At 50.0% G+C, this 14721-nt stretch overlaps 1 protein-coding gene across 5 annotated transcripts in view; it reads right to left on the bottom strand.

Annotated features, from left to right (window-relative positions):
• Positions 1-14721, bottom strand: part of LOC137430211 (collagen alpha-1(XIV) chain) — a 371222-nt gene that overhangs the window by 121460 nt on the left and 235041 nt on the right. For all 5 annotated transcript variants that reach the window (XM_078780417.1, XM_078780420.1, XM_078780419.1 and 2 more), the window contains 2 exons: positions 13623-13786; positions 11243-11372 (listed from right to left, as the gene is read on the bottom strand). In XM_078780417.1, the coding sequence (XP_078636543.1) occupies positions 11243-11372; positions 13623-13786 (294 nt within the window). The remainder of the gene's footprint in view (positions 1-11242; positions 11373-13622; positions 13787-14721) is intronic.

Below are 14721 nucleotides of genomic sequence, written 5' to 3'. Positions count from 1 at the left end.
ACTTTTCTCTTCTCACCAAAAAAACGTTGAGTGATGTAAATGTTCAAGAAAACAATGACTGCTTGGAGAAAGTGCATTCCATATAACATTGAACATGTACCTGTACCAGTATCCTCAATTACTCAACCTAGAGTTAATCCAATGAAAAGGTATTTTAAGCAACCTCAATGCATTCCAAGTGGTACTTAGTAGACAAATCCCGAAGGGCACTCGGTAGAGCGCATACCTCCGCAAGGTTGAACAGTTTACATTTTGTATGCCACGGATAGGCCAGATCTGGATTCGGACAGGAACCAAAATATAATCGGCTTCTTCTTGTCACCCAACGAACTCGTCCACCAAGTTTTGTCACAATCCGTCCACAACTTTTTGAAAAATCATGCTATATATTGTGTTCAGGTCAACCTCTCTCAATGGTGAACAATTACTTAAGAAATTGAAAAGATTTTCTCGTATCTGGATCCGGATTCGTATCTTCACCAAAATCGAATCAATTCGTCCTTGGCAGACGCCCAACCTGCTCTCCAAATCTCATCCAAATCCGTCCATAACCTTTTGAGATATGATGCTCACAGACAAACAAGCAGAAAGACAAACAAACCAGGGTTAAAACATAACTTCCTTAGGTGGCGAAGGTAAACAGTGATCCATGAAAAGAGTTGTGGTTGAAGGATATAACTTTACCTCCCCCATCCCCAACACCATACTTTAGAGTTTAGATGTAGAGATGCCAGCATATTGAGGGGGTGAACAAAAAGCAAGGTTGTAGGAGCCATGCTCCAACGTAAATCGAAAGAATGGACGCGACAAAAAGCTGGAATTCGTCCGAGTTTCTTTATTGTGTCAAATCAACTCGGGTACTCTGAAAAGCCCGTTTATCGGGCAGCAATATATACACAAAGAATTAAGTTAAGCACCCCCCCCGTTTTTTTACAACCTCGCACATTACAAGTTTGTTGTCGTCAAAACAGTGTAATATACCCATGATATTGCTATATTTTCTGGAGAAGTGATATTATGGTCACATAAAAACATAACAATCATGCCGTTTTCAATATTTTATTCTGAATAATTTAAGGTGAAATTTTTTGGGAATTTTAGGCATATTTTCACCTCAATTTAAGTATGGAGCTATAGGTCCATCACGGACAGTGTGGATGACGTTTATGTTTTCTAACGTACAGTCATTGTTCTGAGAAGACCTCTAGCGATCTTTGCGTCAATAACGTGTGTAGGACCCACGTGATCGGATCACTGACTCAACCCTACGTCTCATAGACCCTGTAAGCCGTCGTATGCGTTGCTGTGGCAGGTTGTTCCATTCCCGATGTAATGCACGTTCCAATTCATCCAGATTGGCTATTGGAGGGACCATCTTCGCAATTTGTCGTCCCAACATGTCCCGAACGTGCATTACATCGGGAATGGAACAACCTGCCACAGCAACGCATACGACGGCTTACAGGGTCTATGAGACGTAGGGTTGAGTCAGTGATCCGATCACGTGGGTCCTACACACGTTATTGACGCAAAGATCGCTAGAGGTCTTCTCAGAACAATGACTGTACGTTAGAAAACATAAACGTCATCCACACTGTCCGTGATGGACCTATAGCTCCATACTTAAATTGAGGTGAAAATATGCCTAAAATTCCCAAAAATTTTCACCTTAAATTATTCAGAATAAAATATTGAAAACGGCATGATTGTTATGTTTTTATGTGACCATAATATCACTTCTCCAGAAAATATAGCAATAACATGGGTATATTACACTGTTTTGACGACAACAAACTTGTAATGTGCGAGGTTGTAAAAAAACGGGGGGGGGGTGCTTAACTTAATTCTTTGTGTATATATACACATTATCCCGGAGCGTTTGCCCGGGAAAGGCGAGAGGGGGCGTGCCTGGGCGTCCTGGACGAGGCCTGGCAAGTCGAGAGCGGGCATGCCCGGGCGTCCCGGACGAGGCCTGGCAAGTCGAGAGCGGGCATGCCCGGGCGTCCCAGATGAGGCCTGGCAAGTCGAGAGCGGGCATGCCCGGGCGTCCTGGGCGAGCCCGGCATGGTGATCGCTCCGCGTCCTCGGTAGGTGCAAGGCGATTGTGTATACCCAGCGGTAGCCGCTACACACGTCCCCCCAGAATCGACTTGCACCGGCAGGGTCAATTTAAGGGGGGTCCTGATGACCCGGCTGAAGCGACCCCTGGCGGGTCGTGGGGGGTGAGGGGGGTCCGGTGTGGTGGTGGGAGGTCGAGTGGGGGGCACCGTGGACGGGGGGTGGCCTCGCCGCGGCGGAAGGGCCAACCGTGGCAGTTGGTCGATGTCCACGTGCGCCGGCTTGAGGCGGTCCACCGCAATCCGGTCCGACCCGCCGCCGATGTCGATGACGAACGACTTGTCGTCCCGTCGCAGGACCCGGAAGGGCCCGTCGTACGGTGGCCGGAGTGGCCCCCGATGTGCGTCATGATGCACAAAAACGTACTCCGCTGTGCGAAGCGCTGGGGGGACGTAGGACTGGGGGTCACCGTGGTGGGACGTTGGCACGGGGGCAAACCGTCGGGCGGTCTCCTGGAGGTCCGAGCGCTGGTGAGCTGCGGACCAGGGACTGGTAGCGTCGGGCACGAATTCGCCCGGGACGCGTAGCGCCTGGCCGTAGACAAGCTCGGCGGTGGACGCCCGGAGGTCCTCCTTGGGGGCCGTGCGGAGGCCCAAAAGGACCCACGGCAGCCGGTCGGCCCAACCGCCGTCCTGAAGGCCGGCCGTGAGCGCGGCCTTCATGGAGCGGTGGAATCGCTCGCACAACCCGTTGGCTTGGGGGTGGTAGGCCGTCGTACGGTGGAGCTTGACCCCCAGGTTGCGGGCGACCGCGCCCCACAGCTCGGAGGGGAACTGCGGTCCGCGGTCCGACGAGATGTCCGCCGGTGCGCGGAAGCGGGCGACCCAGGTGGCGATGAAAGCCTGCACCACGTCGGCGGTGGTGGTGGAGACGAGAGGAACGGCCTCCGGCCACCTGGTGGTTCTGTCCACCATGGTGAGCAGGTGTGTGAAACCCCGTGATGGGGGGAGGGGGCCCACCAGGTCCACGTTGACGTGGTCGAAACGTCGTTCGGGCACGTTGAAAGGTGCCAGCGGGGCCTGGGTGTGTCGGTGGACCTTGGCCTGTTGGCAGGCTGTGCAGGTGCTGGTTCAATCGCGGACGTCCCGTCGAAGGCCGTGCCAGACGAATCGCGCCGACACCAGCTTCTGGGAAGCTTTCCGGCCCGGGTGGGAAAGGCCGTGGAGGGAGGCGAAGATGCGGCGGTGCCAGGTAACGGGCACGATGGGGCGAGGCTGGCCTTGGGAGACGTCGCAGGGCAGGACAGTGTCCGCGAAGGGGATGTCGGCCAGGCGGAGGCCCGTGTCCGCCGCCCGGAGGGCTTGCACCGTGGTGTCGGTGGTTTGGTCCGCCGCCATAAGCGCGAAGTCCACGCCGAGGTGGACCGCGTTCGCGCTGGCCCAAGAAAGACAGTTGGCCACGGCGTTGTCTTTGCCGGCGACATGCCGGATGTCCGTGGTAAACTCCGACACAGCGGAGAGGTGGCGCTGTTGGCGGGCCGACCACGGCTCCGTGACCTTGGCCATTGCGTAAACCAATGGCTTGTGGTCGACGAACGCCGTGAAGGGTCGGCCCTCCAGGAGGTGGCGGAAATGGCGAACGGCCAGGTGTAGACTGAGGAGCTCACGGTCAAACGTGCTATATTTGAGCTAGTTCGGCCGGAGTTGCCGGCTGAAAAAAGCGAGTGGCTGCCAAACCCCGTTCACCCATTGCTCATGTACGGCGCCCACCGCATAGTCGGAGGCATCCGTGGTGAGGGCGATGGGAGCGTTGAGCACTGGGTGAGCGAGCAGTGTTGCGTCGGTGAGGGCCCGCTTTGAGCTTTTAAAGGCCGCGTCCATTGCTGCGGACCAGACGACGTCGTGCTTGGCCGGCTTGCCCCGGAGGGCTTTGTAGAGGGGCCGCATGAGTTGAGCAGCGCGGGGCAAGAAGCGGTGATAGAAATTCACCATTACCAGGAATTCCTGCAGGGCCTTTATGGAGCGGGGACGGGGAAACGTGGTGATGGTCTCGACCTTGGTTGGCAGCGGCACGGCCCCGTTCTTGGTGATGTGGTGGCCCAAAAAATCAACGGCCATCATGCCGAAGTGGCATTTGGCCGGGTTGACGATGAGGCCGTGCTCGCTGAGGCGCCCGAACAGTGTTCGGAGGTGGAGGAGGTGCTCGGCCCGGGACGTGCTGGCGACGAGGATGTCGTCCAGGTAAACGAAGAGGAACGGCAGGTCGCGTAGCACGCCGTCCATCAAGCGCTGGAACGCCTGAGCCGCGGTCTTGAGGCCAAACGGCATTCGCAGGAATTCGAATAAGCCGAACGGCGTGATGACGGCCGTTTTAGGGACGTCGGCCGCCCTGACAGGTACCTGGTGATATCCCCTTATTAAATCGATCTTTGAAAAAATGACCCGTCCTGCCAAACGGGCGGAGAAGTCTTGGATGTGCGGGATCGGATACCTGTCGGGGGTGGTAGCGTCGTTAAGGCGGCGGTAGTCGCCACATGGGCGCCAGCCGCCCCCTGGTTTTTGGACGATGTGTAGTGGCGAAGCCCACGCGATATCGGAGCGCCGCACGATGCCGAGGTGTTCCAAAGCGTCGAACTCGGCTTTGGCCACGGCGAGCTTGGCTGGGTCGAGGCGGCGGGCTCTGGCGTAGACCGGCGGGCCCGTGGTTGGTATGTGGTGCTCGATCCCATGTTGTACTGCGACGGCCGAAAACGTCGGCCGCGTGAGGGCCGGGAACTCCGTGAGCAGGCGAGCAAACTCGTTCGCCGCCGGGAGGGTGCATGCCAGCGCGGTCGGAGCGGAGCTGCTCAATGTGCATGCCAGGGAGCTGAAGGTCTCGGCGTTGATGAGGCAACGCCGTTGGACGTCCACCAGCAGTCCGTGTGCGCAGAGGAAGTCGGCGTCTAGCAGAGCCATGGGCACGCTTGCGGTTACAAAAGTCCAATTAAAGCGTTGGCCGCCGAAGCAGAGGGTGACGTTGTGCGGGCCGAAGGTGCGGATGGCCGATCCGTTGGCCGCAACCAAGGAGGGGCCGCAAACCGCGGACTGCCTGTCCTGATCGGAGGCGGGTATGACGCTCAGTTGGGCGCCGGTGTCACACAGGAAGCGCCGTCCGGACGCTTTGTCTGTGATGAAAAGTAAGATGCCCGTGTGGCCGGCGCTCATGGCTGGTAATGAACGCCGGCCCGGCCGTTTCCCGGCTTGCCGAAGGTGCACGGGGGTCGGCATGTCCGGGCCTTCTGTCCGAACCTGGCATGATAATAACACCACGCCTGGTCAGGTGGAGGCTCCGGTCGTCGTGCTGGAGGTGGTCGGCGCGGCGTAGCGGCCGCCAATTGCGTCGGCAGTTCGGTCGTCGACCGTGCCGGGTGCTCGGGCGCCATGGGCGTTGCTTCGGACGGCGGTGGGCTCCAGGTTGCTGCTCCAATGCGTTGGCCTGCTGCGGAGATCTTGTCGGCTTCCCTGGCGAGGGCGCGGGGATGCGTGATCGTCGTGCTTGCCAGGGCGAGGCTTACCGGGCTAGGCAGCTGACAGAGGAACAGCTCCCGGAACAGGATTGCCGGAGAGTGCTCGCCGAGCAGCGAAAGCATGTAGTCCATTCGCTCGGACGGGCGCGTGTCGCCGAGCTCGGGCAGGTCGAGCAGGCGCCGTGCGTGTTCCGCTGATGAGAGGGCGAAAGCGTCGAGGAGGAGCTTTTTAATCGCGTCGTATTTGTCAGCGGCTGGCGGGCGCTCGAGGAGGCTCAGGGCGCGGGCCGCGGTGGCTGAGCCGAGTGCTGCTACGACATGGTGGAAGCGGGTGTCGTCGGCCGTGATGCCTCGCAGGGCGAACAGGGAGTCCGCCTGGCCGAACCAAACCGCCGCGTGAGCCTCCCAGAAGGTAGGCAGTTTGAGGGCAACTGCCGTGTCCATGTCGGGTCACCAATGTAGGAGCTATGCTCCAACGTAAATCGAAAGAATGGACGCGACAAAAAGCTGGAATTCGTCCGAGTTTCTTTATTGTGTCAAATCAACTCGGGTACTCTGAAAAGCCCGTTTATCGGGCAGCAATATATATACACATTATCCCGGAGCGTTTGCCCGGGAAAGGCGAGAGGGGGCATGCCCGGGCGTCCCGGACGAGGCCTGGCAAGTCGAGAGCGGGCATGCCCGGGCGTCCTGGGCGAGCCCGGCCTGGTGATCGCTCCGCGTCCTCGGTAGGTGCAAGGCGATTGTGTATACCCAGCGGTAGCCGCTACAAGGTAATCTAAAGTGACAATAACGAAACAAAGCTAATGATGAAAGGTCTCAGCTCCATTACTTGTACAGTCGTGGCCAAAAATATTGGCACCCTTGCACTTTTTTCAAATAATGCACCATTTCTTCCAGAAAATTGTTGAAATTAAAGATACATTTTGGTATCCACATATGTATTTCTTTGGTTTGCAGTGCAACAAAACAAAAAAAGCTGAAAAAATTACTAAATCTTAGCTTATGCCACACAGAAATTCTAAAATGGCCTGCACAATATTATTGGCACCTTTTAGAAGTGGTTAGAAATAATTAGATTTGAAGCAGGTGATTCTTCTTTACTTTGGAAATGAGCTCACGTGTGGTGAGTTGCAGGTGCCTGCAATATAAAAATCACTCACTCAACCAGTTTGAACAGAGAAAAGGAGTCATTCTGCTGTTTTGTGTCACTGTGTTTACCGCAATGAGCATGGAGAAAGGAAAGAAAACCAGAGAATTGTTTGAGGAGGTCAGACAGAAGGTTGTAGCCAAGCACGGACAATCTCAAGGCTACAAGTCCATCTCCAGAGATCTTGATGTTCCTGTGTCCACCGTACGCAATGTTATCAGGAAGTTTAAGGCCCATGGCACTGTAGCCAACTTCCATGGACGTGGCTGCAACAGAAAACTTGATCGAAGATTGCAGCGAAGGATTGTTTGAATGGTGGAGAAAGCACCTCAATCAACTACCAAACAGATTTCAGGCTGGCCTTCAGACACAAGGTACGACAGTTTCAACTTGCACCATCCATCACCAACCCAATGAAAGGGAGTTCTATGGTAGGAGACTCAAGAGGACACCACTGCTGAGAGAGAGACACAAGAAAGCCCGACTGAAGTTTGCCAAAAACACCTGAGCAAGCCAAAATCCTTCTAGGAGAATGTCCTGTGGACAGATGAGACCAAATTAGAGCTTTTTCATAAAGCGCATCCTCTCTATGTTTACAGAAAACAAAATGAAGCCTTCAAAGAAAAGAACACCTTCCCGACAGTCAAACATGGAGGAGGTTCAGTGATGTTTTGGGGTTGAATCCGAACCCACTTATAAGCTGTCACCCTTCAATATGTGTGCCATCCCTCAAAGGGACGTTAATCTGGAGGACAGGCCTGCCAGCATTGGGGCATTGGTGGATGTTAAGGATCCCATGGTGTCTTTCGAATGACTGCTGGGAAGGCAATGGCATACCACCCAAAATAACCGTTGTCGAGAAACTGCTTCAGCAACACTAACACTCTGTAAAGGGTATGGTACAAAACAACACCATCATGTGCTGGGGCTGCTGTCGTTAGGAGTTTGATCATACCATGCAAAGGTAATGTCGACATGTCCATTGTTTTACCTAGTACAGGTGGTTGAAATATGTGGGGGAACATCAACTTGATCAGTGCTTGTGCTGTATAATGAACGAGTACGTTGTGAATATATTTTTTATTTTTAGTAAAATTTGATCAACCTCTTCTCAAAGGCTGTAAAAAGGCATTTCAAGGAGGTTTAAACATTTAAAATTTGAATTGGGCTGAAACATTTAAACACCTTAACCATAAAGTGAGCGGCGCAACCAAACATTACACGCTGTATGTATTATGGGTTATGGCCTCGGTGGTGTCCAGGCCCCCGGTGTCCACCATTTGGTGCATTCCTGGACCCGAGTAAACACCGAGAAGTTTACCATTGATAAAAACCCATTCCCAAACAACTTCAGTCACTGTTGTTTTTAGCAACAGCATTTCAAAACAACCAACTATTCAGCTCTATATCGCTGCCCATTTTGAGGCGCGTCTGCTAGTTAGCAAAAGTCGTATGGCACGTATGAAAATGGCAGAATGTTGACCTTCTCAACCCCTTTCCTGTGAAATAAGAGTAATATGTATGTGACCCGACCAAGGACTCAACTACACAGGCATTGGGTGTCGACATTTTATTACCTCTGTCACCGAAGGTGGATGGGAGTTATGTTTTCACCCCTGTTTGTCTGTCTGTAAAGGTGCAGTCACACTATGACGTTTTAGAGAAACTTATATCTAGCGTATGAAAAATCATAAAATAATGTCAACACGTCGGCATACGCCCAAAAAAGCATCGAAAATTCTACAGCATGAATAAATTGGGCATATGAATAACGTATTGAACATATACATAGCGTATGTCTAACCTATTAGTAACCTATCACTAACTTATATATAACTTATCACAGCATATGGCCAGCGTATGTTCAGCGTTCTCGACTTATGCCCAACGTATGAGTAACTTATGAGAAACCTATGCGCAGCGCGCTCGGCGTGTTGCCGACGATCACGTGACGTTCTGCATAAATACGGCGCCGATCTCTACAGTACCGCGAGCTATCAACATCAACATGGCACCCAAGAAAACGAAGAAGACAGCAACCGAGACGTCTGCCAGGGGCCGAGGTAGAGGCAAGAAGAACACATCTACACCATCATCCTCACCATCATCATCCAAAGCCGCCGATCCACCTGCTCATGATCTCCCTGCTGTGCCCCTAGCCGGCTGCTCGCAGTCACCACGCTCTCCATCTCCTCATTCCGGTGATGGTTCCCGTGCCTCCCGTGCCTCTTCTGTTGACTCGGATGCTGCATCAGTTGCCTCCACCTCCTCCCGCCAGTCTGATGACAAGACCAAGAAGAAGAGGAGGGCCAAGAAGACTGCTTGCTCCCTGTCAGTGCAAGATGAGGAGCTCATGCTTGAGTTCCTCCATGACAATTCTGTCCTCTGGAACATGAAGATGACGGACTACAGGACGACTGACAAGAAGGGCAAGATATGGGAGGACCAGGCACAGCGGATGGGCAAGACTTCAGAACTCCTCAGGGGATGGTTTAAGTCACTCAGAGACAACTCCTCGTTTCGGAGTTCCACCAGAAGCTGGTCGTACAGGCCAAACTGCCGTCGCCTCCCGATCCATGGTCTGACCCAGACCTGCCCCGGTCGTTGACCTCTTCTCCTCATCCTATTGGCACGGATCTGGTGAAGTGCCAATTCGATGATGTCATACTGATGTTGGAGAACGAGTAGTTGGTATTCTTGTCGAAGCCTCTCAGGATCCTCCATCTTCTCTGATGACGGGTGGAGAAGTGATGGTGAGCTACTCACAGGCCCCCATATATACAGTGACCGCAAAACGCTGGCAAAACGCCAATAATACACTAGTTGTACGGTAGAAACACGTTCAATAAGTTACTCCATCGTCAGACATACGTCTAATACGTCTGAATACGTCAATATGCGTTGCAGATACGTCAGATATAGGTTAGATATAGGTTAGAAGTAAGTTACTCATAGGTTATCAATAGGTTAGCTGTACGGTACACCTTCATGCCAACGTATCTCGACGTATGAGTAACCTACCTCCAATGTATTTAACGTATGTCTAGCATATGTCTAGCGTATGCCTAACGTATGCCTAACCTATGAAGAGGACGTCGGCATACGCCCAAAATTTTTGTGCATGCACAAAAATTTATTTCGGCCTCTGCGTACAACAACGTATGCCAGCTTATACCAGCGTGCTTTTAACGTATACAACTTATACTAAACCTACCCCTAACTTATGTCAACGTACACCAGCGTGTTGGTGAAAATTCACATACGTCGGCATAAGTTACTGCTATACGTTATAGTGTGACTGCACCTGAACAAGATATCTCAAAAAGTTATGGATGGATTCAGATAGAACTTGGTGGACAGGTTGAGTGTGTGACAAGGATGCAATGATTCAATTTTGGTAAAGATCAGGATCCAATAATGTTTAAAGTGATTCTTCACGACAGAGAGAGAGAGAGAGAGAGAGAGAGAGAGAGAGAGACCACCTTTGGAGGCCATTTTCCCCCGCAGAGCAGGGATTAGCCTTTTTTGGGCACCATGGTCCCCTTTTTTGAAGCCATGTTTTACAGCCGAATGCCCTTCCTGCCACCAACCCTGTTAGTCGCCTCTTGCGACACACAGGGAATTACCAGTGAACTGGTACTCAATTTGCCGACCTCGGAAGGATGACAGGCTGAGTCAACCCCCCTGGCGTTAATTCAGCAATCGACCGGGATTCGAACCCAGGATCCTAGGATTCCAAACCAGCACCCTAACCGCTAAGCCAATACCAGGCTTATTCTTCACCATTGAGAGATGGGGCCAAAAACGATATATAGCACGATATCTCAAAAAGGTTACGGACCGATTGTGACAAAACTTGGTGGATGAGTTGAGTACGTGACAAGAACAAGCAGATTCGAATTTGGTTCAGGTCCGAATCCAGATCCGGCCTATCAATGGGATACAAAACGTAAATTGTTCAGCCTGGTGGAGGTATACACTCTACAGAGTGCGTTCTCGTTCAATCATGTAATAGTATTCACCGATGGATGGGAATAAGAACCAAACACCCTAAGAGGATTCACAGCTCGAACAACACCGGGCCAATCAATTAAAGGTAAGTCACAAGCACATCTAACATGTCCTCTTCTAACTTGTCTTCTTGATTAAAAGTATTCCCAACATGTTACAGCACAATATGGCGACCAACAGACCATGCCAACAATCACGTGTTTGCACATGGCATGAACAGGAGATCTGATTATTTGTATTTGGTGACTTATATAACTCCCAGTCTAGGTTTAAATACTCACTGGACACAATGGTACAAAATTAATATTGAACACTCTAAACTCATATCCATTAAACTCTAAACTCAGCAAAACATGGAATCACCTTGTGCTATTGCCGTACATAAGAGTAAAATTGCACCATCCATCTGGAGACTGCAGTGTACAGTAAATTAGAGAGTACCTGTTCAGAGTACCATCTCATGCGTCAATTGCCTTTTATGGTTTATGTTTCGAGTTAGAGGAAGTAACGTGACTCACGTGTGGTTTCTGAACCTCGCAGCGCCTCGCTGGCTGCGGTGGAGTAGACAGCAAATACCGCAATCTGATATTCTGTCAGTGTTTGCAGGTTTTCGAGGGTTGCCCAGTTTTGATTGCCATCGACGACAACCTTCAGGCGTTGGCACGATTAATGGGCACACAGAAACGGAAATTAGGCCAAGAGGTGAAACAGACAGAAACAAGTATGGAGGGTGGGTAACGAAATATGGTGATGTTCAGGTGACAGTTTCTTGTATACATCCTGTTCGAACAGTCAATTCACACTTTCACAAAACAGTTTTTTTTATCGCAGTGTCTAAGGCAGATGGAGGAGCTATTACATAAGGGACAAGGATGATACAAAGACATTCATTCACACTCATTGGAGACATGAATATCCATCATGAGGCAAGTATGAGGCAAGATGTGTGCAGAGCTACTTCGACTTTTCCATTGCTAGTGAACAGCTCCCTCTGTCCTTTCGGCCCTCAGACACTCCCGATCTCCTCCAGATTGTATGAGTCCTTCCACAAACCAGATCCTGTTAAACCCACAAAATCCAAGCTTGCAGCCACACCTCTACTCTTTAATATTCCTCTTCTCCGCCGTTTATGGAACTTCCTACTTGAGACAGTTCAATTACGCTCTTCCCTCCAAACCTTCAAAGCAGGATGTGAACCACCATCTCAGGCCATCCCCCATCCCTACTCATGATATTTGGCACCCACATTAACCCTACCAAATGCAATCATCTGACTTGCCGGTAGTACTGTGTTTTATAGCTCGGCTTCACGCTGTTGAAACCAAAGCTTTCAGAATCATTGGAATCTCCCGCGATGAAGCTATCTCTGAGGGCCTTTCACTCACTCACCGCAGGCAGGTAGGTGGTCTTTCTGTCTTCTACTGACTCCTCTCCGGCCTAGCTCCCCCAGCTCTCTCTGTGCTCCGTCCCCCAAATATTCCTACAGCTCGCACAAGATCTGCCTGCAACCCTCTTCTGGTTAAACTGCCAAAATCAAGACTCTCTGCTCACCTTCACATCTTCCCCCATCCAAAACCTTGATCTTTTCTACCCCCATGAATTCACCCCAGATCCACTTTTTTGAAATACCAACTTCTTTCCTGGAAGTCATAGCAGTGTGCCCTCCCCCCCTTCCCATGCCCTGTACCCCCAAGCCCTCTCCCTCCCACAAATCTCCCGATGTCCCTGTTCTCTACTGTTGTACTTGTGTGCTTCCCTCTCTCTCCCCATCTTGTCTCCCACTCCCTTTATCATATGTTTCATGTGTCAGTTTGTTTTTATGTGATTAATGTTAGCTCTTACACGAGCCTCGATCTTGTACACAAAAAAAAGGTAGAATGAATAAGTAATCTTGCTGGTTAATCTCGACCAGTGTCGGTGGACAGGTACAACAATGGAAAAAATGAACATCATGATGATTGGGGTATGCGAGGTTGCATTTTGGGTATCACCCCTCCTTCGGAGTTAAACCTTCTTTGGCTCTGACAAAAGGTTAATGCCAGGAACGTTAGCTTCTCCTTGATTCCCTCAGTGGTGAGCATACCTCAATAAACTTCCTGTTGATTTCATCCACTGGTGCTACTGTGTTTCAGATGATGCAACCACCGTCAATAATGTGAGATCTGGTTAAGAAACGGAATAAAACCTCCAAATAGTTGAGACAAAAGTAGTTTCACCCTCCACTTTTGGGTGGCATTGTCTGACTGATGGAAAACAAATCCAGGATTTATCATTTAAGTTTCTTTACAAGGTCCTTCGCCACAAGTGGAGGCCAGTAGGCCTATCAAAGCCTATGCTAGTTTTGCCAACTTTTGGTTGTTTGTATGTGCTCTATCCTTTTAAATGCTGAGCGTCAAACAAGGAAAGCAGCACGTACCATTTTTAAAGTCTTTGGTATGACTCGACTGGGATTTGAGCCGCCAACCCTTCTGGAGTCATAGCAGACGCTTTAACCATTATTCCACCGAATCTGGTTAGGAAAAAAAGTATTGCAGGCCAATTGTGACAAATTTATAGAAAAAAATGCGAAAACGTCGAGATCTTGTTCCATCACTAATTGAGAACAAGCATGAAATTTAAACCTGGCTCGGTTATGGTTTCCTTTCCTTGAAAGAGAGAGAGCAATGAAAGAGAGAGTTTGAACTGACACATTCGGGAATGAAGGATGATATTCCACAATTGTGTTATCGGTGACATATTTTGTGAAAATGAACTATCATACAGTAATTGACTGCACCCTCTTGCACCCTCTCCATCACTAATTTCCTACAACAAAGAAGTTACTTTTACAATGTCATAAAAAAACAACTTTTACAATCCATTTCCATAAACCAACTTGCACGTCATTCCATGACCAACCTCTTCTGGTTTCCCCCCATGAGTGGAGTAGTAGACGACACGGTACTTGAGCACGTCATCCGAAGGATGGGTCCAGGATACTCGAAAACCGCGAGCATTCACCTCAGAGGTGACAAAATCTCTCGGAGGATCAATTCTGCTTGGACTGGAGGATGGAATACCCGCTGTTTAGGGAAAGGGGTGAGGAGGGCGGAGGAGGTCCATCATACCATAGTACATGCAAAAGCGATATGATTATGATAACCTTCAATACCAAGGTCACGTCACCTGTCTAAACCTCATCCCATCCCATCTCAAGTTGAAGGTTCAACATTACTTGAGTCAGCTCGATCCACTGTGTATAACTGTATGTACATATATATATATATATACAGTCACGTGAAAAGGTATGTACACCCCATGTAAAGTTGTGACTTTTTCAACATATTTCAACATACAGCTATTTGATCTTCATTTCAACAATATTGATAGAGAAAGGTGATATAATATAACAAATATCATGAAACATTCACATTTTGTAGTCCATTGTATAATTTAAATAAACATAAATGCAAATTTCGCATGTGGAAAAAGTAAGTACACCCCTACATTTATCACTATTTAAATTCCTAAAATTAGAATCAGGTGCACCAGCTCAGGTGCAAATGATTAGAGCATCGTTAGAGAGGATCTTGGAGGAACCTGTCTTATTTAAACCTCAGACATTTAGTTTGGTTTGCTCTTTGTTGTTGAAGTGTGCGGCGTCACCATGCCTAGATCAAAAGAGCTCTTTGAGGCCTTCAGAAAGAAGGTTATAGATGCCTACGAGTCTGGGAAGGGATTTAAAAAGATCTCCAAACAATTTGAAATCAATCATTCGACTGTCTGGAAGATCATCTACAAGTGGAGAAGATGCCAAACAACTGCCAACTTGTTCAGGCCAGGCCGCCCCAGCAAGTTCATCCTGAGAGCAGACCGCAAGATGCTGAAAGAAGTCTCTAAGAACCCCAGAATGTCATCATGGGACCTACAGGTAGCTCTTGCCACTGTTGATGTCAAAGTGCACGAGTCTACCATTAGAAAGATGCTGCACAAATTTGATCTACATGGGAGGTGTGCC

Source organism: Myxine glutinosa, chromosome 6 (assembly GCF_964187855.1).
Source record: "Myxine glutinosa chromosome 6, kmMyxGlut1.1, whole genome shotgun sequence".
NCBI classification, from domain to species: Eukaryota; Metazoa; Chordata; class Myxini; order Myxiniformes; family Myxinidae; genus Myxine; species Myxine glutinosa.
The sequence above is the reverse complement of the archived record's forward strand: the minus strand, read 5'-3'. Positions and strand labels throughout refer to the sequence as shown.